The sequence below is a fragment of the Peromyscus leucopus genome, chromosome 7 (assembly GCF_004664715.2).
Source record: "Peromyscus leucopus breed LL Stock chromosome 7, UCI_PerLeu_2.1, whole genome shotgun sequence".
Taxonomy (NCBI): Eukaryota; Metazoa; Chordata; class Mammalia; order Rodentia; family Cricetidae; genus Peromyscus; species Peromyscus leucopus.
This window is the reverse complement of record NC_051069.1, coordinates 6,294,743-6,322,346: the sequence shown is the minus strand read 5'-3', so window position 1 is coordinate 6,322,346 and position 27,604 is coordinate 6,294,743. Positions and strand designations below refer to the sequence as shown.

The 27,604-nt window shown below is 37.0% G+C and overlaps 1 protein-coding gene across 14 annotated transcripts in view; it reads left to right on the top strand.

Moving 5' to 3' along the window:
* Positions 1–27,604, top strand: part of Herc1 (HECT and RLD domain containing E3 ubiquitin protein ligase family member 1) — a 161,501-nt gene that overhangs the window by 30,354 nt on the left and 103,543 nt on the right. For all 14 annotated transcript variants that reach the window (XM_037207386.1, XM_037207385.1, XM_037207384.1 and 11 more), the window contains 15 exons: positions 605–700; positions 7,125–7,319; positions 8,331–8,642; positions 11,118–11,214; positions 11,725–11,868; positions 15,220–15,347; positions 18,798–18,942; positions 19,145–19,316; positions 21,006–21,140; positions 21,401–21,566; positions 21,966–22,091; positions 23,027–23,248; positions 23,539–23,691; positions 23,818–23,950; positions 25,690–25,881. In XM_037207386.1, the coding sequence (XP_037063281.1) occupies positions 605–700; positions 7,125–7,319; positions 8,331–8,642; positions 11,118–11,214; positions 11,725–11,868; positions 15,220–15,347; positions 18,798–18,942; positions 19,145–19,316; positions 21,006–21,140; positions 21,401–21,566; positions 21,966–22,091; positions 23,027–23,248; positions 23,539–23,691; positions 23,818–23,950; positions 25,690–25,881 (2,416 nt within the window). The remainder of the gene's footprint in view (positions 1–604; positions 701–7,124; positions 7,320–8,330; positions 8,643–11,117; positions 11,215–11,724; positions 11,869–15,219; positions 15,348–18,797; positions 18,943–19,144; positions 19,317–21,005; positions 21,141–21,400; positions 21,567–21,965; positions 22,092–23,026; positions 23,249–23,538; positions 23,692–23,817; positions 23,951–25,689; positions 25,882–27,604) is intronic.

The following is a 27,604-nucleotide window of genomic DNA, read 5'->3' as shown; positions in this document are numbered from 1 at the left end:
CTCCTGGGCCACGTACTGTGTTAAGCAATTCTTATATCTTTGAGTCTATCTTTGAAACCCATATTTTTTTCTGACTGCATTATATAATTTTTAACCTGCATCTGTTAAATTGTTAAACTTTTCCCACAAATGACTCCCTTATAGTAGCTGTAAAATGTAACAGATTAACTTTATTGCTGGCTTTCTAATTTTTGTCTACTTGTCCTGTCATTCCTGGACAAATAGCAGGTGTACCTAGTCAGAAATCACTCCTCCTTCTCCCCAAGGTCGCATACTCTGTCAAATATCCTTCTTAATCAAGGATACCACTGAAAAGTAGACTGCTATATTCAAGATTCTGCATTTGTTCTGAAGACGAATCCTGTGTTTTATTTATATGGCTTTCTCACTATTTAATGAGGCAGTTAGGGATTGGTGCTTAATTGATCATTTGACTCAATAGGTTTTGGTAACACTTTTAGTTGGTTTCATGGCCTAATATTAGGATTTGGTAACAATACACCTAAACTTAAACAGTTTTTCAAATAGATTTTTGTAGAGTATTGCTTTTTAACATATATGTCTGCTTCCTTTCCATATCGTACCCTGCAATGTTTAATTACAGGGTTCGTCTGCTGATCGGAGCCAGTGGAGAGAACCAACTAGAACATCTGAAGGCTTATGTTCACTCTATGAGGCAGCATTATGTCTTTTTGAAGAGGTATGTAATCTTCATAGCTTTGCATTAAAAATGACTTTGTTATAACATGTTATCGTGTAATCTCTAGAAAAGCTCTCAAGGAAAAATGGTGCCAGTGGTTGCCTCTGGAGGGTGGACCTCAGTGTTTAGTCGAAAGAGATACTTTTCAGTGTATCTCCTTCATTTAAGTTTTGGATCATGTACTGGTAACTTTTGTTGAAAAAGAATTATTGAGTAAAACAGATTCAGAAAGACATATAAACAATTCTGTGCCTGAATGAATTGTTCTAAAATAAATACCCTTCTAATCAGTACCCAGGCTTAAAAAAAGAAAAAATAGAATTTTAAACTGCTGAGATTACTCAGAGGCTAAAGTCACTTACCGCCGAACCTGACAACTTGAGTGTAATCTCCAGGTACCACATGGTAGAAGTAAGAAACAGACTCCTCAAATTGTTCTCTGGCCTCTACTTGAGTGTCATAATGCATGCCAACATGCATGCATGCACGCACTAACAATGCACAAGTCCTTTCACATTCTGGTCGTTAACTTGTCCACAACGGAAGCACTATGTTGACTCTTAAAACTAACTTCCTTGCAGTTTTTTGTAGTTGTGTTGCCACATGTGTGTGCCTGGACTCTAGTTCAATTTTTCCCACTTAAATTTGTCTTTAAAATCTCTTAATCTATGTGTTCATATCCCCTTTTTTGGGGTATTGGTGGTTATGTGATATTCTAATTCTATTTTTTCTCTTCTCCAGTTGTTAGTTGGAATACTTTTTAGAGACTTGCTTCCTTTATCAACTGATTGTTCTGCTAGTTTATATAGAAAAAGAATAAATGCTCGATTCTCCCATTCACTTTTTTTGGGGATGGGGTTTCAAGACAGGAATTCTCTGTGTAGCAGCCCTGGATGTCTTGCACTCACCTTGTAAACCAGGCTGTCTCAAACTCAGAAATCCACCTACCTCTTCCTCCAAAGTGTATGCCACCCAATTCTCCATTCACTTTTTATTAACTAGTTTTCAGTTGAATGAATTGCTACCCCTATCATACTACAAACTTGACCAGTTAACTTCATTTAAAATTATCCATATAAACTCTTAGGTTTGAATCTCTGAGTTTTGTCTGTGGAGTTATTGTATGGTATATTTCTTCATTTTGGCTAATAGTCTCTTCAAGATGGTAGTCTCTTTGAGATTGTTCCTGGGTTCTTCTGACATGAGGCTGCTAATCTTTGATAGCTTTTTTGCTGTCTTAAACATTATGTCGTTTCTGGCTTATGTACGTATACTTCTTTCACTAGGCAGTTGGCTAGCCATCTCCCCTCAAATTTGCTGGCTTCTTCTATTGAGAAAGTTGATTTTTTCAGCCACAATCAGGGTGTTAGAGATGCTTACTCACTATTGATTTGATCTTTCTAGGCTATTTTGTAGTGGACCTAGCTACAGAGAGAGAGAAGAGTGGGGAGGGAGAATGAAAATGAGTTGGGGGGGAGGGGAGGGGAGGGGAGGGGTATAGATTAAAATATTGATTTAAAGCCAAAATGCCTTCTGAGTTCATACTGATACATTGAGATTCAGAGCTACTGATGCTTACTTAATCTTTCCTATATTACAGTTATGTCTTTTTTTCTTCAAATGGAGATTATTGATTCTCAAGAATATAGGGATCATAGAAATAGAATATCCTTTTTTAAAACCATGTTACACATTACACAGATGTGTGAGCACACACAAATAACAACTGCCATGTGGTTACTAAAAACCACTTTTTTTTGTGCTTCACCCATGTTTATAGTGTAGAACATACAACCATTCCAAAGTCTCTGTCTTTTGACCCTCATTCAGTGTTAGCCCTACCAGCCTCTCTATTCTTTGTGACTTTGAAGCCTGTTGTCTAGACTGTCAATAACGGTGCAAAGGAATAAGAAGATTGGCTTCTTGAGTTCTTACATGCTGATAACTGCTGTGCACTTTATTCTTTAAAACTGCTTTTGATAGAATCATTGGTCCACATTATCTTTTCTAGTAGATCTTAAATATGTTTCTTTTGGCATAGATGTCAAAGTCTGAAGATTTTTTTTTCCGTATGTGTCATATGCTTATTTTGATAAGAAGCAGTTGAAAGAAAGGGTTTTTTTTCTTTAAAGATCACTAGTTTTACTAGAATACATGGTGATGTTATTTATTCTAGGATAATCTTAGAAATGTGATAATTCAGTATGTAGTTTCAGATCTCTTTATTTCAGAAAAAGTATCCCTAAATTATAGTCTTTCATATTATCTTTACTCCTTTTACTTGGTTCCTTTTTGGGGAAGAATTCCTGTTTTATGTTAGTCTTTTACCTAGCTTTGTCACCTTTTATTGAAAACAAAACAAAACAAAACTTTCTTAGTTTATTTTTCATATCTAAAACATTTTTATCTTTTCATTACTCATAAAGCATTGTCTGCTAATTTTAAAAAGACTTATTTTCATTTATCTATGTATGTGTTTGTCATGTGAATGTATGCCATGTGTGTGGGTGCCTATAAAGACCAGAGGAAGGCATTGGATCCCCTGGAGCTGCGGTTATTGTGGTCCAGTGTGGGTATTGGAAACTAAATTCTGGTTCTCTAGAGGGTCAGAAAGTGCTCTTAACTGCTGAGCATCTCTCTGCCCCATACTATTTTTATTTACTATTGTATATTTTTTTTGGGGGGGGGTTCAGACAGGGTTTCTCTGTGTAGCCTGGGTGCCTCTCCTGGAACTCACTCTATAACCCAGGCTGGCCTCAAACTCACAGAGATCCACCTGCTTCTGCCTCCTGAGTGCTGAGATTATAGGCCTGTGCCACCACCACCTGGCTTTCGTCTTCATTTCTATTATTAAACATTTTTACTTCATTCTTCTACAAATTTTAAAATATTTTTTTATTCTTTGAGACTATCATAAGAGGTACTTTGATCATATTTCTCCCTCCCCCAACTCCTTCTAGAGCTACCCACTTACCCCTCACTTTCCTACCCACCCAATTTTGAATTTTACCTTTTTTTTCTAATCCACAAAGTCCAGTTTATGTTGCCCAACTACTCTTAGAAGTGAGGCTTGCTTTGGAGTTTGATTGACCTATTTAATAGTTGACATTATTAAAGGGAACTGACTCCCTCTCCCAGAAGTTATCAAATGTCCATTAGTTCCTCAGCTAGAGGTCGGATTTCATGCCCATTTGTCCCTCTTCATGCAAGAATTTTTGTCTGGTTTGTGTTGGGCAAATCTTATGCATGCTGTCACAGTCCCTGTGAGTTCCTATGTGTAACTGTCCTGTTTTGTTCAGAAAACAGTTTTCCTTGAAGTTACTCAGCACCTCTGGTTCTTACACTCTTATCTTCCCTTCAGTGAAGACTCCGAACCTTGGCTGGAGAGGTGTGATATGTCAGTCCTATTTAGAGCCAAGCACTGTTTTCACATGAGCATTTTAAATTCAGATTTGTGTTTTTCTTTCACTCATTGTTTGATTTTCTTAATCCCTTTTGGCTTGGAGTAGGCCACAATTTTCTGTTGGGGGTGTGTTTTTTGGTCATATTTTTATTATGGGGATGGTATTCCATCTCTTCCTCCCTTCCTCTATCCTCTCTTTGTTCCCCCTTCCTTCCCTCCCCCTGTCTACCCTCCTTCTCCTCCATTGGGTCCTCTCACCCCGTGTTTCTTTTTGTTTTTTGAAACAGGGTCTATGACCCAGGCTGACTCCAAACTCGTTATCCTCCTGTCTTAGTCTCTCGGGCCTTGGGATTACAGCCAGCCATCACTATGATCACACTGATAAAGTTTATCAGTACGTTCTTATTTGCCTTCATGTGAAATTAGTTTTCCTGAACTTTAGAATGGATTGGGATTCAGGGTAGCAGTTTTTCCTTTTCTCTATTCTTGTATAATGTTTAAAACAGTGGTGTTTTCCCAGTCTTCTTTTTCACTTTCATCTTCTTTCTCCATCTTTTCTCTGTTGTTCCTATCCCATGCACTTTCAGTCTACTCCAGTAGTTTCCCCTTGGCACTGGGCTCTGTCCTGGGAGGGAGTCCTGGCTGGTTTTTTATTTTATTTATTTTTTTATTACAAGAGCTAGATGAACCCAGGACATTTAAAACTTAGTTTTCTGCAGCCCTTAGTCTTGTTTGCTGTGTAAAGGGCAGGACTTTCCCAAGGTATAACTAGTTTTCCTAGATTGGCCTATTGCTCTTCCTAATGTACCCAACTGACCGTTGTAGGCTTCTTGTTCTGCGGTCTGCCAGGCCCGCTATTGCTTCCTCCTGTATGGATGGTATACTGTGTGTATATTTGGTGGTGCTTTGTGATCACCTACTTTTAGTTTATGGTTTTTGGAGTCACACATAATTTATTATGAGTGTTAAATAGGGGCTTCAGTTTTTCTCTGCAGATTTGGAAGTGTTTAGAGAATCGGGTTGCTGCTGGTTCTGTTATCTGGTTTTTACAGAATCCTGCTTATCAACCGTCTTCCAGCTTTCCTTTAAATTACTTTCATGAGTATTTTTTCTAGTTTTTTTTTTTACACACACCCCCCCCCTTTTTGGAGAAAGTGAGGAAGGACTTCATCACAGTGGTATTTATAAATGACCAATTCTACTCTTTTGCTACCTCCTTTTGTCTTCAGTGAAATTCTAGGTCCTCTACTAGAAACCAGCAATTATATGTCCTCAGAACTGTCCCCTTGTTCTCTAGGAAAGCCTTGTCAAACATACTTACTCTATTACTTTGCATTATATTTAAAGGTTCTGAGGGAAACTCTTCTCTCCCTTCCCATTTAATATGCTGATAAACACATATTAGCTCTTTAGGATTTTTCTTTGTTTTATTTATTTAAAAACCCTTAAACAAATAAATTGACAATAATTACAGTCATAGTTCTGTTTATTTTTTTTTATTTATTTAAGAAAATTTTTAATTCATTTTACATACCAACCACAGATCCCTCTTTCATCCCTCCTCCCACTCCATCCCAGCCTCCCCCCTCACTCTCCCCAACCCTCACCCGCCAACCCAATCCACCTTTCCATCCCCTCCTCCAAAAGGGTAAGGCCTCCCATAGGGAGTCAACAAAGCCTGGTACATTCAGTTGAGGCAGGACCAAGCCCCTCCTTCCTGCATCAAGGCTGAGCAAGGCATTCCACCATATGTAATGAACTCCAGAAAGCCAGCTTATGAACCAAGGATAGATAATATGTTTATTGTATTGAGTCTATGTGCAATAGTAAAATATCAGTTGGGCAAAAGTTAGTTGATATCAGAAAATATAGAAAGTAAATAGAGGGGTTAATTTTAGCTCTACTGATAGAAGATGTGGAGTTAAAATAATGGCATTTCTCTTTCCTGCAGCATCAATTTGCAAGATACTTTAAACCTTAATATACAATATTAGCGTGTTTGTAGTGAGACTGATACTCTGATATATTCCTTGGTTGGGGCAGTCAGAAGGTTACCTTTGGTCCTATGCTTTGGTTGAGGAGCTTACTTTTTTTAAAAAATCATTGCAAGTAAGCTGTGACTTAGATTTTATATACATTTGTGTATCACGTTGTTGTAGGCTATCACTGTTTTCAGGACAGTCCTCCATTTATGCACTACTGGTGACCAAATACTATGGAACCATTTTAGAAGGCAAGTTGGTATAGAGTTCCAAGAATCATAAGATAGTCTTTTTTGTGTATATAATCACATTTCTGAGATTCCCTATTAAAGAAGTTAACAAAATACAGTTATATACTCTTTTTTGAGACAAGGTCTCCAAGGTCTCATTTAGTAGCTCCGGCTATCCTGGAACTCACCATGTAGACCAGGCTGGCCTTAAACTCATAGAGATCTGCCTGATATTGCCTTCTGATTAAAGGTGCTGGGATTAAAGGTGTCCATCACCATGCCTGGCCCAATTACAGATTCTTAAAAATGGTCTATATAACAAAGATAAAGGATTTAAATGACCATTAGAGGAAAGTGGTCAATTGTGATTTTATTATTAGATGGATTATTGTCTAGTCAAGCTTGAAGAGTGGGCAGAAAGTTTTGCATGAATGTCTCGAGTCATTTGTCACTTCTGTATTTACTATAATGACTGTGTTAAAGAATGTGCATATGAAAAAAGTAACATTGTGTCAAGGTGATTTATCAGTGTTTTTTTTTTTTCTCCTACTTTGTCTTTATGAACTTTGATTTTTCTGTAAAGTGTATGTGATAACACTTTTATTTAAGAAGGCTTGGTTGTGTATTTACCTCTTCCCATTTTAGTGATTTATTCTGTGCTAAATATTCTAGCTATCTGTATTTAAAGCTGGATATGATGTTAGATCTGAGTAGCTTAGAGTATTAGAAGTTAAGACAATAATTTCAGAAAATATGTAAAACTAGACTGATAACATATTGGTTATTTTGTATATTTAAATTTTTAATAGGTTTGTAGAATGGCTTCTGACTACTCCAGAACATGTGCTAGCCCAGACAGCATTCAGACTGGCGATGCTCCCATTGTCTCTGAAACCTGTGAAGTCTATGTTTGGGGCAGCAATAGCAGCCATCAGTTGGTAGAAGGCACACAGGAGAAAATACTACAACCGAAACTGGCTCCCAGTTTCTCTGATGCTCAGACCGTAAGTTCTCTGTGTTCCTTGTGAACTGATAGATGATGGGATGTGTGTGTGTGTACGTGTATACTTCTGTGCCATAAGTAATGTTGAGTATATTTTTCAATGAGTAAAAATTCTTGATTGAAGCTGGGCGTGGTGGTGCATGCTTTTGTCCCAGCACTTGGGAGGCAGAGCCTGGCAGATCTCTGTGAGCTTGAGGCCAGCCTGGTCTACAGAGTGAGTTCCAGGACAGCCAACGCTGTTACACAGAGAAATCTTGTCTTTAAAAACAAACAAACAAACAAAAAGCTTGATTGAGCATTGTTATTTCTATATCACATCAGTTCTTCATTTTAACAGAAAAATACATTTTTTAATATCGATACCATTTCTACATTCAAAATATTAAATTGAGACCTAGATTTTGAAAAAGTCTAGTGAGGCAGGGTTTGGTGGTAAACACCTTTAATGCTACTACTCAGGAGACAGAGTCACATAATGAATTCCAGGCCAACTAGCACTACCAAGTGAGACCTTGTTTCAAAATAACCAAATCCTAAAAATAAATAAATAAAATAAAATAACAATAAATAAATAAATAAGAAGCTAATGAATGGCATCAGGTTTTATTATTATATTCAACACAAGTAGTACTTAATAAGAACTGGATTTTTCCTTTTTTGAGATTGGCATTTCATTGTCTTATCACTTTTTTCTACTTTATATTTGTAGTCCAGTGTATAGCTTTGTTTTATTTTCATTAAATTGTATTTTTTCCTTATGAGTATAGAATATGTGAACATACATTTTTATGTGAATGATTCTTGCTTTAATAGACTCTTACAGAATTTGTAGGAATTTTTTTTTCCCTTCTCCAATTATAAGAGGAGGATATAATTTTTACTTTGTTTTTTCATCTTTTAGGGTTTTTTTTTTTTTGAGATTTGATTTGCTTAGTTTTATGTGTGTGGATGTTTTGCATACTTGTCTCTCTCAAAACATTTTCTAACTTAAGATTCTGTTGTTCTTTTGTAGATTGAAGCTGGACAGTATTGCACTTTTGTCATTTCTACGGATGGCTCTGTCAGAGCTTGTGGGAAAGGCAGCTATGGGAGACTGGGCCTTGGAGATTCCAATAATCAGTCTACTTTAAAAAAATTAACTTTTGAGCCTCACCGGTCCATTAAAAAAGTTTCATCATCTAAAGGCTCCGATGGTCACACTTTAGCTTTTACTACAGAAGGTGAAGTCTTCAGCTGGGGAGATGGTGATTATGGGAAACTGGGACATGGAAATAGTTCAACCCAGAAATACCCCAAGCTTATCCAGGGCCCACTGCAGGGAAAGGTATGTGCTCTCTTGTGGGTTTAAAAAGAATCAGATTCATTGGTGTAGTAATTGACAATATTGGTTGAGTTTTGATACATTTTTTTCTGAGTCATCTTTTGTCTACCACTCTGTCTTATCTTTTTGTGTATCTGTTTTATAGGTTATAGAATGCATTTACATGTGTCATTCAATTTTAGTTCTTTTTAATTTCAACTTTAGTTCTTTACGTGTGGGGGGCATGTGAGATCAACCTTGGGTGTTGTTTCTAGGACAGCATTCCACTTTTTAAGATTTATTTTTTTTGGGAGGCTGGAGAGATAGCACTTTTTAAGATTTATTTATTTATTTTTTTTGGGAGGCTGGAGAGATGGCTCAGTGGCTAAGCATGCATGCTGCTCTTCAGAAGACCCATCTTCTTGTTCCTAGTACTCAATCAGGCAGCTCACAATTACCCTGTAACATCAACTCCAAGGGGGAGCAGTGTCTCTGGCCTCCATAGGTACTTATATCCACATGCACTTGCCCTCCCCCCATAAAAAAAAATAACAAATATATATCTTTTAAAAAAGATTTATTTTGCTAGGCAGTGGTGGCACATGCCTTTAATCCCAGCATTCGGGAGGCAGAGGCAGGCGGATCTCTTGTGAGTTTGGGGCCAGCTTGGTCTACAGAGTGAGTTCCATAACAGCCAGGACTACACAGATTCACCTTGTCTCAGAAAACAAACAAACAAAAAAGATTTATGCATTGGGGTGTTTTGCCTGCACGTATGTGTGTATACTCCACACACACACACACACACACACACACACACACACACACACACACACACACACACACACACACACCACTTCTGGCTTTTATATGAGTCCTGGTGACTGGACTTGGGTTCATATTTTCATGACAAACACTCTCTGGAGTGAGCCACCTCTCTAGTCCTTGAATGATGAGGCATTCAGAGTGGTTAAGGGATTGTCAACAGTCTCATTGAAATAATTGGTTCCAGAACTTTTTGTTTTTGTTTGTCTTTTCTTTACAGACTTATGCGATTTCTCTGTTTTAAAATTTTAAATTTTATAACAGAATACATATAATAAAATTTTTCCCATTATGAGACATTCTCAAATGGCTATAAAATAAATACCACACAGCTGTGACTTGTACTATTTCAACTCACTCATCAAAGGCAATGGATCTTGTAACATCCCACTTGGTAAACTTGATAAGCAGCTTTGTAAACAGCAAATATTTGATAAGGTACAGAGTGTGCTGGGTGTGGCAACACATCTGTAATTCTGGATAGAGACAGTTAGGATTGCCAGTTTGAAGGTAGTGAGCCTAATGACTGAAAAGATACTGAATATGAACCTCTAAGGTGCTTTTGCTGCTTAACTACTCTAGACAGTTGTGATTTTCCAGTTCTCCTAATATCTTCTTTCTTAATTCCATTGCTCTACTTACATTCTTTTAAATATCCACTTTCTATAACAGTATAGTTTAAATGTCATGATGGAAAAGTAACAATATTTTAAGTTAATGTACAAATGAAAAATCTTAGAATTTATCAGTGCGAATATATTGGGTGTTCACATTTTAAAAAATTTTATATTTAAGTTTCTTTATAAATTCTTATTTTTGGAAGTTAAAAAAGCAGGGAGTTATTGGTACTGACTTTTTCTGTATTTTTTTTTTAGTAGCTGATGATATTGATCAGTATTAGAAGGTATAAGTGATCCCCAGGGTATATTGTTATATGTCCTTACTGCCTTGATTCTACTAATCCAGTGGTTCTTAACCTGTGTGTGGGTTGTGACCCATTTGGGGAGTTGAATGACCTTTTTACAGGTGTTGCCTAAAACCATCGGAAAGCACAGATATTTACATTATGATTTATAGTTGCAGAAAAATGACAGTTATGAAGTAACAACTAAATTTTATGGTTGGGGGTCACTACAACATAAAGAACTGTATTAAAGGATTGCAGCATTAGGAAGGTTGAGAACCACTATACTAATCAAAGATAATTTCTCGATGACAAAAAGGGCTGTGAGAAGTTTAATGTGAGCTTATATTCTAATTATATTGTTAATAGCAAGTAGTTTTTGAGTTCCTTGTTATGTAATGTGTTTTCCTTGGTCAGTAAAGACTAGAGGTTTTATGTTAATCTTAGGTTTAAAAAGTTGCCATTGTTTCTTGTTGCATTCTCTTCAGCTCCTTCAGTAAAGACTTGATCCTGCTAGTGATCAGACTGATGTCTTTGCTAGAAATTACAATGTCTCTTTTTTGGATTGAGAAAAGTTATTCTCCTCTTTGGGTCAAAGCCGGAGTTCAGGGCTCATCAAGCAGAACATGGACTTAAGTAATTGCTTAGTCAGTAGCCTTGATCCTTATGACTACTCCTACATGAGTTGTGAGTAATAATGCCTTTGATGTCCCTGTGTGTATGTGTTTTAGCAGTTCTATGCTTATCATATTTACTTATGTGCAATCCAGGTAGTTGTTTGTGTATCAGCTGGATACAGACATAGTGCTGCAGTCACAGAGGATGGTGAATTATATACATGGGGTGAAGGAGACTTCGGAAGATTAGGTAAGAGTTTTTAAAATTTGGAATTATTCACCCAGAGCAGAAATGATCAGTTGCTAAGAACCAGTGAGCATAGAGTTCATGGGCCATTTATTTTATTAGTTTTAAACTCAAAGTTAGTTGTATTTCTATAGATAATTTTGCCTAGATTCTGGCGCTATTATCTAAGATGTAATGAAATCTCTAAGCATTGTAACCAGGCGTTGTAGTTTCAGAAATAAGAAACATAACATCATGACCCTGAAGTTTATAGTGTACTGGTCAGTGAAAACAAGTTAACATGGGTGTGTTATTAGGCAGATTAAGGTAAACTGTGACAGAAACTTAGAATGCCCTAATGACTTGTTAATGTGCTTGTCTCCCCCATGTGGGGAGCACCTAGGAGCCTGGGAGAGCAGATAGAGATGATTCTCTTTTTTTTTTTATTTAATTGCATTTAAAAGTAACCACTGGCATATTACTCTTGTGAAACTGGAGAAAAGGAGTTAACATTATTTCTGTGTTTTATCTAAGGTCATGGAGACAGTAACAGCCGTAACATTCCAACATTAGTAAAAGACATTAGCAATGTAGGAGAGGTTTCTTGTGGAAGTTCACACACGATTGCTTTGTCCAAAGATGGAAGAACTGTGTGGTCTTTTGGAGGAGGAGACAATGGTATGTAAAAACAACTTGGTAACTTTGGGCTTTTTTTTTTTTTTTTTTTTTTCTTAAAAATTGAGAAGAAAATCTTTTTCAGTATGTATGTTTTGTATAAAAAAAACTAAAATGTAGATGAACAGACATAAACAAAAAAATTTTTCTTCCAAATAAATTGTTATTTTAACTATTGTTAACATATTGGTAGACAGATTGCTAAATATATGCACATTTATAAATGTCTGTTTTGAAAGCGAAAGTAGGCCTATATAGTTCATATATGTTATTTTATAATTTGTTGGCTCTGATGTAGCAATATTTTATGGATATCAATAAGCATGTCACTATACTATTTTTTTTTTTTTTTTTGGTTTTTTTTCGAGACAGGGTTTCTCTGTGTAGCTTTGCGCCTTTCCTGGAGCTCACTTGGTAGCCCAGGCTGGCCTCGAACTCACAAAGATCCGCCTGCCTCTGCCTCCCGAGTGCTGGGATTAAAGGCGTGCGCCACCACGCCCGGTGGTCACTATACTATTTTTTAAAAAGGCCTAAAGTACTATTACAATTATCTGTAGGACAATTTATAAAATAAGTTTCTCATTGTTGAGTTGCAAGATGTCTCCCAGTTTTTTTTTTTTCCAGTGTTAAAATCAGTGCTCTTTCCTTCTTTGCCCCACAACATGGGGAAACAAGAAAGTCTGTCAGGAAAACAGACAAAACAAAAGAAACCTCTGCACTGAGTGAGCAGATTTATGTCCACTTAATTAGTTACTCTGTGTGCATGCGTATACACATAGGCCAGCAGTACTAAGTATGAAGAGATCATTTTAGCCGGGTGTGGTGGCTCTCTCCTGCTGCTCTTCTAGGATTCACAAAGCTGAGGCAAAAGGGTTGAAAGTTAGAGGCTAGCAAGGCCTTGTCTCAAAAAACAAAAACTAAACCAAACAAAAAAATGATAACTTAAAAAATAATTTAAGGTAAAAATAGTATAATTTAATTTATATTTTATTGATTTCTAGTAAGGTTACATTTTTTTTTCACTTTCTAAATTTATTTTTCTGTTATCAGCTTGATACAGTATAAATTCTTATCCTAATTGTGAAATGTTTCATTGAGGCTTGCCCAGTAATTGAGTAAAACCAAACTTCTTATAAGCCACAGTCATCTTAGGGTCCCCCCTGCTATATAGCCTCCCTGGTTCTGTGGGTTGCAGTCTGATTGTTCTTTGCTTTATATCTAGAATCCACTTATGAGTGAGTACATACCATGTTTGTCCTTCTGGGTTGGGGTTACCTCACTCAGGATGATTTTTTTCTAGTTCCATCCATTTGCCTGCAAATTTAATACTGTCATTGTTTTTCTCTGCTGAGTAGTACTCCATTGTGTACCACATTTTCTTAATCCATTCTTTAGTTGACGGGCATCTAGGTTGTTTCCAGGTTCTGGCTATTACAAATAGTGCTGCTATGAACATAGTTGAGCATGTATCTTTGTGGTGTGAATCAGCATTCCTTGGGTATATGCCCAAGAGTGTGGCTGGGTCTTGAGGTAGATCGATTCCCAATTTTCTGAGAAACCGCCATACTGATTTCCACAGTGGTTGTACAAGTTTGCATTCCCACCAACATATGACAGAGGACTGATCTCCAAAGTATATAAAGAACTCAAGAAACTAGACATCAAAGTACTGAACAATCCAATTAAAAAATGGGCTGAAGAGCTAAACAGAGAATTCTCAAAAGAAGACTCACAAATGGCTGAAAGACATTTAAAGAAATGCTCAACATCCTCAGTCATCAGAGAAATGCAAATCAAAACGATTCTGAGATACCACCTTACACCTGTCAGAATGGCTATGATCAAAAACACTGATAGCAGTCAATGTTGGAGAGGATGTGGAGCAAAGGGAACACTCCTCCACTATTGGTGGGAATGCAAACTTGTACAAGGTTACATTTATATGTTAATCATTTTCCTCCTTTCAATCATTTTCTATATGGAATCTTCTTTATAAACTGCAAGCACTTTTTTCTTTTTTGAAACAAGGTGTATGTATCCCTTTCTGGCCTGAAGTTTACTGTGTAGACCAGGCTGGCCTCAAAATCTTTTATTTTTATATATGTATTTTTTTGAGACATGGTCTCTCTGTGTAGACCAAACTGGTCTTGAACTCACAGAGATCTGCCTGCCTCTGTTTCTCAAGTGCTGGGATTAAAGTACCTGGCGTTCTGTCTGTCTGTCTTTTTTTAAAGACAGGGTCTGGCTGTGTGACATTAGACTTGCAGCTATTCTTCTGCCTCTGCTTTTTGAGCAGTAGAATTACAAGCCTGTGTTACAATGCCTAGTTAGTCCGTCAACACATTTAAAGTTAGAAATACAGGCACTGGCGAGATGGCTCAGTGGTTAGGGCACTTGCTGCTCTTTCAGAGAAGTTTGGTTCCTAGCACCCACATCAAGCAACTTGCAACCACCTGTCATTGTGGCTCCAAGTGATTCTATACTCTCGCTGGCCTCCCTGGGAACCCACATGTACATATTCAAACATTCATAAAAATAAAGTAAGTAGCAGTCCAATCTGGGAGGAGGGGACTGGACCTGCCTGGACTGAGTCTATCAGGTCGATCTCAGTCCTCAGGGGGGGCCTTGCTCTGGAGGAGGTGGGAATGGGGGATGGGCTGGGGGGAAGGGGAGGGGGTCTGGAAGGGGGAGAACAGGGAATCTGTGGCTGTTACGTAGAACTGAATAGTATTGTAAAATAAAATAAAATAATAATAATAAAAAAACAATAAAGGGCTAGAAAGATGGCTTAGTGGCTAAAATGCTCCCTAGAACTGCTCTTCTGGGGACTCGAGTTTGATTCCCAGCACCCACATCAGGTGGCTCACAACTAATTGTAACTCCAGTTCCAGGGGATCCAATACCTCTGATATCTCTCTCTCTCTCTCTCTCTTTCTCTCTCTCTCTCTCTCTCTCTCTCTCCTCCCTCCCTCCCTCCCTCTTCCCCTCCCCCCCACACCACTCACACACACAATTAAAAATAAATCTTAAAATTTTTTTTTTAATTCTAAAAAAGGAAAAAGTTAGCTATATGACTTAAAGGGGGACAAAGAAATAAAAAAAAATTTCTGTCTCTTTAAAGTAGTTTTTATTGATTGAGAGGAAGACACAAAAGGCCATTAGTTGTTGATGGTTAACTTTCTTGAAACAGACATGCTCATTTGTTAATGCCCTCTGCTATCAGGAATGAGTTTCTACATCTGTCTAGCTTTTGCTATAAAAATTAAAGTACTTATTAATTTTAGTGCTTAAAAAAAGAACAGGCTTAAACAAATTTGTCTAACTTGAATATGGTTTTCTTTTTTATGTGTGTAGGCAAACTTGGCCATGGTGATACCAACAGAGTATATAAACCCAAAGTTATTGAAGCTTTACAGGGAATGTTTATTCGCAAAGTTTGTGCTGGGAGCCAGTCTTCACTTGCTTTGACATCAACGGGGCAGGTAGGCCTGAGGAATGAGCATGAAAGAGAGTATTTCAATGAACTAGGTAACTAAAAAGTGATCATTTCAAATTTAGAAATAAGGGAAAGACGTTTTAAGGCAACATATTAAGATAAAAATACTATTTTGTTGCAAGTGTAGTAGATGAAAAGGAGCCAGGTTTTCTTACCTGCTTGTGTGACCTGAATATATTTTCTTTCATCCCTTTTTTCTTTGAAGTAAGTTGATTTGATAAATTCATTTAGTACTTAGAACCCTTTAACCCTCTCGCCCAATCATTGAGGCACCCAAAGGCTCCTTCCTATTATAGAATAGTGGAGGAACACAAAACAAAAACTTAAGGGGACCATGGTATAAACTAAAAAAGTAAGATAATCAAAAAAGAGGGTAAAGAGGACACCTCCAGATGGAAAGTGTGGTGGTACCAATGAGGACCAGGCACAGTGAGGAATAGTGACCGTGTTTCCCTCCTGGTGTTCATCAGCCACTTTGGCCTTGAACATAGGATCCCATTGTGTGCCAGGACAAAGAAGATGACCAGCAAAACTGACATTCACATTTAATTTTGTTGCTTTTTGAGAGATGAGTGTTTCAAATGCTGAAAAATCTAATACAAACTATTTATTTTATTTTATTATAGAGTCAAATACATACTTAAAAACTGGTATAAATATATGATCTTTCAAGTGTTCCTCACAGTGGGCTTTGTAGTAAAATTCACGAACGAAAATCAACAAGTGCTCACTTACTTGATTTATATCCACAGGCAATCTCAGACCTCCCTTCAGTGTCATATGCTTCCTTTTTATGAGAGAGGAAATCATTTCTGCTTTGTGTACCAGATGGTTGTGTAAGATAATTATTTGAATATTAAGTTCTTATGTTTAACTGTTGGTGGTAAACAATAAACAGTAAATCTGTTACATTATACTCCAAAGGAATTTGCAAATTACTTGCTATATAGAATAATCGGATCATGAACATATTAGGTTATGTAAAGTCTAGTGTGGATATTTACAAAAAATGAAGTGGAAGGAGACACTTTGAGCAATTCTGTTACTAGTACACCTGTAGAGCTTTTCACTCCATCTGTCTCTCGGTTCCCTCAGGCCTACTCAGTGCTAAATCTCTACCAGATGTAACTCATAGGTTTTAATGCAGGTAATTTTTTTTTCAGCATGATATAATGCCTAAAATGCAAGACAAGTATGTTTTTTTTGTGTGTTGTAGTTTTTGAGATCAGACCCAGGACATTTTGCATGCTAAATAAGTATTGTACCGGCTGAGCTACAAATATTCTTAGTCTAGTGCTCAGCTAAAAGAATGGTCAGAAGAAAACTGAGAGGGCCTTACTGAATACTAGTACTGTATTGGACTTGGAGTCATTTAGTCTCAGTAATGTTTCCCTCCTGGTATTTAGTTCCTAGTCTTTGAATAGGCCTTTGTTGTGCTGGAGTTCTCTTATACCTATACTTGTCTTAAGTATGTTTTCTGGTAATTGGTGTAAATATATGATCTTCTGTTTTGATGAAGACATCTAATCTGTCTTTACCTGTCTTTCCTAAAATAATTTGAAGGCAAAACAAAAATAATAACAGAAAAAGCCTTTATGGTATAAAGATAGGAGTCAATATAATCAAAAGCCAATTGAAAGAAAAAGTTGTTCAGTTTGCTGACTGTCATATTGGCAGTCATTCCTCCTTTCATCTTCCTCTTTTCTTCATGTGTTCTTTCCTGGTCAGCCTAAGTCAACCACTACTCATTTTGTTATTAATTAATAACAAAAGTATTCAGGGAGGTATCTGACTGCTGATTCACATATTCTTTGTGAGTGATAGTTAAAATCAGTTTTGTGGTTTACATTATCAGTTTATCAGTTCTTAGTCTAGTCTGCCATGTAAGAAACATGCAAGCAGAAGTGGTTTTTTTAATGTTTGTTTTTGTTTTTGGTTTGGTTTTGGTTTTTCAAGATAGAGTTTCTATGACAGCCCTGGCTGTTCTGGAACTTATGCTGTAGACCAGGCTCAAACTCAAAGATCCATCTGCATCTGCTTCCCAAGTGTCTGTGCTCCCAAGTGTCTGTGCCACTACTGTCCCGCAATATGTAGAAATTTTAAGATAGTATTTCCATAACTGCTTAGTTGGACAGTATTAGCCAAGTGCAAGCCAGTTAGTGGTAACTTTAGCAGAGGATCTCCTGTCTTTCTTTCATTTTACCTGTGGCCAGTTTCTTTTCACCGCCTAGCTGCTCATCTGTTTATATACTGGGTGTTTGAAGACAGCACAATGAATGACAATGACTTTTTCCTTCTTATTTTAGATAGGACTTTCTCTTACTCCCTCTTGTAGCTAGAGTTTTCCTGCCTTGCCCACACTCAGGACAAATCTTTGTCACCTGCCAGTCCCATAGCTGCTCTGACCCAACCAAGTAAACACAGAGACTTATATTGCTTACAAACTGTATGGCCGTGGCAGGCTTCTTGCTAACTGTTCTTATAGCTTAAATTAATCAATTTCCATAAATCTATACCTTGCCATGTGGCTTGTGGCTTACCGGTGTCTTCACATGCGGCTTGTCATGGCGGCGGCTGGCAGTGTCTCTCTACCTCAGCCTTCTGCTTCCCAGAATTCTCCTCTCTCCCTGTCCCACCTACTTCCTGCCTGGCCACTGGCCAATCAGTGTTTTATTTATTGACCAATCAGAGCAATTTGACATACAGACCATCTCACAGCACCCTCTCCCCCATTTTTTTTTTTTTTTTTTTTTTGTTCTGTATTCTTTTTTGGTTTTCCATGACAGGGTCTAGAACTCACTGTAGAGCAGGCTGGCCTTGAACTCAGAGATCCACATCCCTCTGCTTCCTGAGTGCTGGGATTAAAGGCGTGCGCCACCACAGCCTGGCTATTTTTTTCCAATGAAACAAACAAGGTGCAGATATTTGCTAAGAAAAAATTACTGTTAATTTTCTTAGGTGTGCTAGTGGTTTACTATTTCTATTTTTGCTTTCTTTCTTTTTTTGGTTTTTCGAGACAGGGTTTCTCTGTGTAGCTTTGCGCCTTTCCTGGAACTCACTCTGTAGCCCAGGCTGGCCTCGAACTCACAGAGATCCACCTGCCTCTGCCTCCCGAGTGCTGGGATTAAAGGCGTGCGCCACCACCGCCCGGCACTATTTCTATTTTTGGATGTGTGTATTTTAGAGAGGATTGTTTGGAGAGTGGGGATGATCAGGTGAGGCAGCTACTGGCTGATTGTTTGCTTCTCAGCAGTCTTTGTTGATCCGTCTCCTGAGGGTACCATGACCATCTTCAGAGTGACCAAAACACTTAACTATTATTTTAATATTTTATATTACTTTAACATCAGTAAGTTATCACACTCCTTGATAATTTTAGTTAATTATAGTCTACTTGTCTTTGGAATTGATGTGTTCTGTATTTCTGTCTTTTCAGGTCTATGCTTGGGGTTGTGGGGCTTGTCTAGGTTGTGGTTCTTCAGAAGCTACTGCTTTGAGACCCAAGCTCATTGAAGAATTGGCTGCCACAAGAATAGTTGATATTTCTATTGGAGATAGTCATTGTTTGTCTCTTTCTCATGGTAAAGTCCTGTTTATTTGTTTGTTTTAGTATTTTAGGTAGCATCTTTATAGCCTAACTTTAAAGTACCAACTTTAAGTCCTCCTGCCTTAGCCTCCTTAGTGCAGGGAATACAAGTGTTCTGAGTCATTTGTTTTCAAAGAATGTTATCAATAAATGTGTTACATTTAAATTTACCTTGTATACCTTTGTCCTATTTTTAGATAATGAAGTTTATGCCTGGGGCAATAACTCCATGGGGCAGTGTGGCCAGGGAAATTCCACAGGTCCTATTACTAAACCAAAGAAAGTGAATGGCTTAGATGGCATAGCTATTCAGCAAATCTCTGCTGGAACATCACATAGTCTAGCATGGACTGCTCTCCCTAGGGATAGGTAAGTGGTATGTTTAAACATTCTTGTGAGGTTCTAAAAAAATATTTTCCTGTATTTTAAGACTATGAATGTTCATTGAGTCAACATTACACAATGTACTTCAAAAGTTGAATAGTTAAATTTAATAGTAGTAATAATGATGATAGTATATTAAAATTAATTTCTAAATAGTACTATATTCTAAATAGTATGCAGATATAGTAGGTATATTTGATCTCATGTTTAACAGAATGATACATGCAGATCTCTACAATAAGAATAAGAACATACCACTCAACTGCTGTTTATTTATGATAACATACTATGTGGGGGGTCCAGGTGGCATTGGGAAGTAATATTGGCTTTATCCTAAAATGACTTTCTTTTGTACAGTTTTACATATGAAAAGTAAACAGGCCATTTGTAGCTCTTCATTGACAAAGTTTTTGTGTAAACTCATGTTTATTTAAAGTCATTTAGATTTGTATCATTATATAGGAACCATCAATATATTACATTATCAAATAAGTATTATTATTTATGTAGGTAATTGTGTTAATATCTTTGTCTATAATAACAGATTATACTAACACCTTAAAAGGGTGAAGGATTTCCTTTGGTTTACATTTATCAGTCCATGCTCTTTTGGCTTCATTGCCTTGGGCCTGAAGTTAGTCAGAACATAGCCACCTTCTTTCAATATTGGATTCACTAGCTTGGACCAAGCCTTGAACATATGAGTCTTTGGTCAGAACATTTCATATGCAGCCCTACAAGAGTATAACAGTAGTGTTAATAAATTTAGAAATAAATTTAATGTGATTTTTTAAGATTAATACACACACTATTTAAAGTATATATAATTTCTAGTATTGACTCTGCTATCATAGAAATGACATTTAGATCCCTTTTTGTGTGCATATTGAGGTTACATATATTTCAAAAGTAAGAAGCTGTATTTAAGATACTTTTCTTAATTTAATTGTTTTCTGATTTTTGAATTCCCTGTCTTTAGAGAATGATTTAAAAGTTAAGTGTCAAACTGAGGAGATGGCTGAGTTAGTAAAATGTTTGCCTTGTAAGCATGAGGACCTGAGTTCAGATCCCCAGCCCCTGTGTAAAAGCCAGGTCCTCCAGTGTATGTCTTTAATCTTGGTGCTTCAGTTGTGGTGGCGTGCATAGATGGATCTCTAGAGTTCACTGCCTGGCCTGTTTAGCCAAATTATTGAGCTCTGGGTTCAGTGAAAGACCTTGTCTCCAAAACAAAGTGGAGAGTGACTGCTGAAGCTACTGGACATTGACCTGTGCCCTCCACACACATGTAAACCCATATCCCCACATACACACACACACACACACACACACACACACACACACACACACACACATAAAACAAGTATATCACATACACACAGTTAAATGTCTCCATATCTAGAGGAAATTAACTAAGATCAAACTAGGCTTTATTGGTTTAAAACAGTTTTTTAATTTCATTGCTCTTTGTCTGGTTGGTTTTATTTGTAAAACAAAATAAATTACTCCAAAATAACAAAAAGAAATAAAAAACGAAACACCCAAATCCAGTGGCTATACTTTTAAATCAAGGAAGCTGTTCGCCTCCCCACCCCTCATGTCTTGTTTTTTGTTTTTGATCATGTATGAAAGTTTCATTATAAGACTGTTGGATGCTTTTCTTATGCTTCCTTCTAGACAAGTTGTTGCATGGCACCGGCCTTATTGTGTAGATCTTGAGGAGAGTACCTTCTCACATCTTCGTTCCTTTCTTGAGAGATACTGTGATAAAATAAACAGTGAGATTCCTCCACTGCCTTTCCCTTCATCAAGGTATGTTGTAGATTTGTAGCATGCATATGTATTAATTACTCTTTTCAAATTTTGACTTAATTCTTTTTTTTTTTTTTTGAAATTACATGAGTCTTCTTTATAAGGTAGAAAAGAGCTAAACTTTTATTAATAACTTCTTAGTTTCATAAAGGATGTTTTAAAAATTACCATTGGACATCACTTGACAAAAAATGTTACCCAAACTGGATATTACATCTACTTTTGTGCTTCAGAATTCACAACAGCTTGTTTTGTTTCAGGGAACACCATAATTTTCTTAAGCTGTGCCTGAAGTTGCTTTCAAATCACCTAGCTCTGGCCCTTGCGGGAGGGGTAGCTACCAGTATTCTTGGGAGACAGGCAGGTCCACTTCGAAATTTACTCTTCAGGCTGATGGACTCTACCGTTCCAGATGAAATCCAAGAGGTAAGAGAATAGAATCTGTGGCCTGAAGCCTTAGCTAGATGATATATGCAGCTGTACTAGATATCTTCAATTGCAGGGTTTCCCTCTGTAGCTCTGGTTATCCTGGAACCCACTCTGTAGACCAGGCTGGCCTTGTACTCACAGAGAATTGTCTCCCTCGGCCTTCTGAGTTCTGGGATTAATGGCCATCACACCCAGCAGATGTTCTTAAACCCTCTAAACTAAAGAAAGACTTACATATTTTCAGTTTTCACATGACACTTTTAGGCTTGTATAATTCCAACAGTTAGTGCATTCACTTTTTGTATGTTGCTATTAAAAAGAGAAGATCTGGGATGATCAATGCACTTTTTCTTTCCTTCTTTCTTTCTTTTCTTTTTTTTCTTTTTTGGTTATTAGGTGGTAATTGAAACACTCTCAGTAGGAGCAACCATGCTGTTACCTCCATTACGAGAACGGATGGAGTTACTTCATTCTCTTTTACCCCAAGGACCTGATAGATGGGAAAGCTTATCCAAAGGACAGGTAAAGCCTTTGCTTTTGATAAACTTGTCATATCACAGGAAATTGGACTGATAGGAAGATAAAGCAAATGAACTGCTGTATGTTCACAAACTAGTGCTTGATAGTTCTGTTGTATCTTGATTATTTGATATTGTATGTTGGAAGAATTATTAGATGTCTGCTAACATGAAATGATGCATATGATGATTTACTAAATTACTTGGGGTCAGTTCTTAGAGTCATAATTCATTTTTCTAGTGTTGATTATGGTGTCAAACCAGATACCATTGGTTTATTGTAAGTGCTGAGTTGAAATCAATCTAATGTTATTGCTGTTAGTCCCATGCTTATCAGAGTTTCTTATCTGACAAGGAAAAGGTCATCATTGGCAAAAAGCATTTGAGGCATGAGTATGCTTATTTTTAATTTTTATTATTTTAAGTACATGGAAATAAATGCTTTGCTGAGCTAAGTAAAAGAGTCAGTTGTAGAGATAAAGATTTGAGGGGAAACATGGTGCTTACTGGCAATATAATGTCCACAGATGCTTTCCAGTAAATATTTTGCATTAGTTTAGATTAAAAGTGATTCCTTTTAAACATTAGAATAAGCAGTTGTCATCAGTAATTTTGTTGAATAACATGAATATAATTTATCTGTTGGCAGTTCTTATATCTATCTACTTACAATGCTTAAATTATTATGCATATTATTCTATTTTAGCTTGGAATTTTAGCTATTTATCATAAAGGATGAGATTAGAAACTTGTAAGTTACATTTTCCCAAATGATAGTAATTGAATAGCTTTTCCTATAATTATGTACTTCTTGAAGGTTTTTTAGCAAGCTACTAAGTGGATTAGCATTGTTAGTATAGTTTTTTCCTTGTGTCCTTCTTTTTCTCTTTCATAATGCATGTTATGCTAATTATATGTTTCTTTTTCATTGTTTTTTAGAGAATGCAGCTGGATATAATTTTGACAAGTTTGCAAGATCATACCCACGTAGCCTCCCTACTTGGCTATAGCTCACCTTCCGATGCTGCTGACCTTTCGACTGTGTGCATGGGCTATGGAAACCTGTCAGATCAGCCTTATGGTCCTCAGACTTGCCATCCAGACACTCATCTGGCTGAAATTTTAATGAAGACCCTCTTAAGAAATTTAGGGTTTTATACGGTACCTTGCTTTTTCACTATATTAAGAAAAGAATAAAGGGGTAAGGATCTTTTTAGGTAAAAGTATTTTAACATTTAAACAATGCAAATTAAATTTTAGAGTCCCTTCACCAACGAGAGAAACATGTCAGAACTGAAATATTGTGGTGGCCAAGTAACATGTAACTTAAAATTACAAAAATACTTATGTTAGAATTTTATCAGGTGTTTCTCATGTAATAAAGAATAAACAAATAAAAACAGTTTTCTAAAACATATTGGAAATACAGTCTTCATTATGTGTCATTTTAGGATCAAGCATTTGGAGAGCTAGAAAAGAACAGTGATAAATACCTTCTTGGAACATCACCATCAGAGAACAGTCAGCCTGCTCATCTCCATGAACTGCTGTGTTCACTGCAGAAACAGCTGCTGGCTTTTTGTCACATTAATAACATTACTGAGGTATGCAATTCTTTACTTTTCATGGTACTCTGCTAGGAACCTACAACTCAGATATTTGGGGATGCCATATGATTTTTGTACTTTGGATCTTTTAGAGTGGTAATTTAGGGATTTTCTTCTCCTCAGAACTCAAGCAGTGTGGCATTGCTTCATAAACATCTTCAGCTCTTGCTGCCTCATGCTACAGATATTTATTCACGTTCTGCAAATTTACTTAAAGAAAGTCCTTGGAATGGCAGTGTTGGAGAAAAGTTAAGAGGTGAGTTTGGTGTTGAATTTCACATTTAACCAGTGGTTATAAAGCAAGAGTCATTGAACTTTTCCAAAACCTCAAGAGTGCCTAACACCACTAAGTAGAAGAGAAATGACCTGAGTTTCCTTTGTATGGTTTTGTTTCCTTTCATCCTGGTTTAGGGGTGCTGTAACATTGATCCTAAAGGATTCTAACTGTCTCAACAGATCTAGTTTAAAGGCATTGGATGATACAGACTCAAACAGTTCATTTATGATGTGAAGTATGGTTTTTATCTACTGCATCTTTTGGCAGTATCCCTCATCCTCCCCCTCCCTCCCTTCTTTTCAAGACAGTGGCTAATGCTTTAGAATATGCTGTTCTCAAATTCTACTTTCTGTCTCAGACTTCCAAAGGCTGGGGTTACCACCACACCCTGGCCAATTTCCTACTTTTTCTTTTCTTTCTTCTTGGTTTTTCAGGACAGCATTTCTCTGTGTACTCCTCGCTGTCTGGAACTCACTATGTAGACCAGGCTGGCCTCGAACTCACAGAGATCTGCCTGCCTCTGCCTCCCGAGTGCTGGGAATAAAGGCTTGCGCCACCTCCACCCAGTTGTGATTTCCTTACTGAAGCGCTTTCTTCCATGGTCTTTTCTCTGTGTAGCACATTCTTATTTTTTCTCCTCCGTCTCTGATCAATGTTTTTCTGGGACTTCATAAGGGATTTGCCCCCTCTTCCTTTGGATATGCCCTTCCATGTTGGGATCCTCTAAATTTTCCTTTTAATCCTTGTCTCTTTCTGAATAGCCTCATCTAGACCAAGTAAGTATCTTTAATCACTATGCAGGTGTTCCTAAGTCTGCACCTAGCTGAGGACTTTGCTGAGCACCAGAGCATAGTTGCCTACTGAGTATTTTCTAGGTTGTTGATCCTTGAAGTTTTTCTCCTAAGAAAGAAATCAGCTGAGAACCCAAGACTTATTAGTCATTGTGGTTTGGCTGTTCTGTATGAAATGTAAAGTTACTGTTCACGAAGACTGGGCTCACTTGTGAATGTTCCTCCTGGCCCTGAGTGCAGGGAAATATTAGAATAGATTTGACTGAAAAGTGATGCTCATTATGAAAAGTCAGCTATTTTATGATGATCTTAATTTTAAAAATTATTTTAGATTAGAAAAATATAAAAGCTTTGCTTACTAGAATGTTAACATCACAGGAAAGTGGGAACTTTTGCCTGCTTTGGTCATGGCTGTGTCTCCACCTAGAATAGTACCTAGTCTGTTGTGGGTACTCTAAATGTTTGAATAAATTTAAAAGTGAGGATCAATTAATGGATGTGGGATTATAATGTATCTTTTGTTTGTTTGTTTGTTTTTCGAGACAGGGTTTCTCTGTGTAGCTTTGCACCTTCCCTGGATTTCGCTCTCTAGACCAGGCTGGCCTCGAACTCACAGAAATCCGCCTGGCTCTGCCTCCCGAGTGCTGGGATTAAAGGCGTGCGCCACCACCGCCCGGCAGGATTATAATGTATCTTAAGAAAGCATTTTCTGTGTTTCGAGTTTGTTAGCATGCAAGTTAAGTTTACAAAGAGTCTGTTGGTATTTTCTTATAGTAAATACTAATGTGATATCAGCTATGAGGTAGGTATTGAACAAAGAGTTATTGAATTAGTCTGCTTTCCTTCCAAACTGAAGAAGTATTTTGGTTTTTATGTTTTGAAGTTTATTTGAGGTTACTGATTTGCACTGCATTTTTCCCTTCACAGATGTCATCTATGTGTCAGCTGCAGGCAGTATGCTCTGCCAGATTGTTAACTCCCTTCTGTTACTCCCGGTGTCAGTGGCTCGTCCTTTACTGAGCCACCTTCTCGATCTCTTGCCACCTCTTGATTGCCTTAATAGACTCCTGCCAGCAGCTGCTCTTTTAGAAGACCAAGAATTACAGTGGCCTCTTCATGGTAAGTATGTAAAAAGTTAATTAGTGCTCCCGAGAAAGGTTATTCTTCTTGCATATCACAAACAAAGTCTTGCCTATGTGGGCATTTCATGTGATCAAAAAGATACAATTATCTTCCAGGAGTGAAGGGTCAGAAAAGGGCAACTGATGTTGCACTAGCCAAGAAAGGTGCTTATGGGCATCACAAAAAGTGTCTTCATGGTCAGTGGTTCTCAAGCTTCTTGTACTACAAAGTTTGACATGATTGAAATTAAGATGTATCTTAACAATAGATAGCAAAACTGTGTCATAATTTAGCCAGCTTTACTTTCTTCCTTTGAGATATTTGAAATGATACATTTATAATTAGTGAATCATATTTGATGTAATTTTATGTCATAAATGTGAGAGATTTTAATGTTAAATATTTATTTGATAGCAAATTTCTTATTTTGGTTGGTTATGTAAGCAACTGGCTGAATTTTAAAATAGAAATTGAGAAAATATCTTTTTAGTGCATTTGATTTTAGATATGGTATTCTAATTCACTCTTGAATTATACAATTATACAACAATTCTAGATAGTTGACAATAGCTTGTGTTTGCAAGAGTATCATTGTTACCTATTGTCGGTTTTAAGTCTGTCAAAGAACTTCACCACTAGAACTTAAAGACATTTCACGTTAGTGAATTGTCATCTCCTTGCCCCTTACATTGGAAAGAGTCATGGACTGAGGCATGTAAAGCTCTGGGTTTTAGTCTCTGCTAGTAACTTCTTGTGTAACCTTGAGAGAGCCACTCGTCAATGCTTAGAGTCTTGTTTTTTTTTTTTTTTTTTTTTTTTTTTCTTGACTTTGACAGGAGAGCATTGAAACCCTTCTTGCTGTAGCAGTGGTCAATTCCGTTGACCACTGAATTGAAATGGTCAAAGTACCAAACTCATGACCATATCAGAATAGTGATTCAACTTGGTGTAGACAGTTTCATGGTTATTATTCTTGCTTTTCTAAAGTGTCTTAGAACTTTCTTGTGTCAGGTGAGTTGAGAGTCCTTCTGTATATATTTCTTTGGATACACAACTGATTATTTTTTACAAGTTTCCCTTTCTCACGCTGTTCTTGTCTTGTCTCATTTGCAAAACTTATTTTAACCATATAGTATGAAGTTGGATTCTTCACTTTTTCCCCTGTTTTCTGAAGTAATTTCTAAGGACAAAAATTTTCTTGAAGTGCTAGAAGAATTTATCTATAAAACTGTCTGGGTCGGGCAGTGGTGGCACACATCTTTAATCCCAGCACTCAAGAGACAGAGCCAGAGCCAGGCGGACCTCTGAGTTTGAGGCCAGCCTGGTCTTTAGAGTGAGATTCAGGACAGGCACCAAAAACTACACAGAGAAACCCTGTCTCAAAAAAAATAAAAAAACAAAACAAGTATCTGGCCCTTGTGGTTTATATTTTTCTTTATTTATTTTATTGTGTATGTGCATGGATTGTGGAAATTTTTGGTTTTTTTCTAATCTATTTTAGAAATTGTTATTTTTCCAGAAAATGTTATTTTTGTTGGCTTTCAATTTTTTTGATGTAAAATTGTGTTCGTTTATGGGTTGAAAAAATGTCCTATGCATGCATTGCTACATATCTTTTTTACTTCTATTTTTAAAATTTACGGAGTCTGTTTTTTCTTATTTAATTTGTTTGTGTGTGTGTGTGTGTGTGTGTGTGTGTGTGTGTGTGTGTATGTGTGCA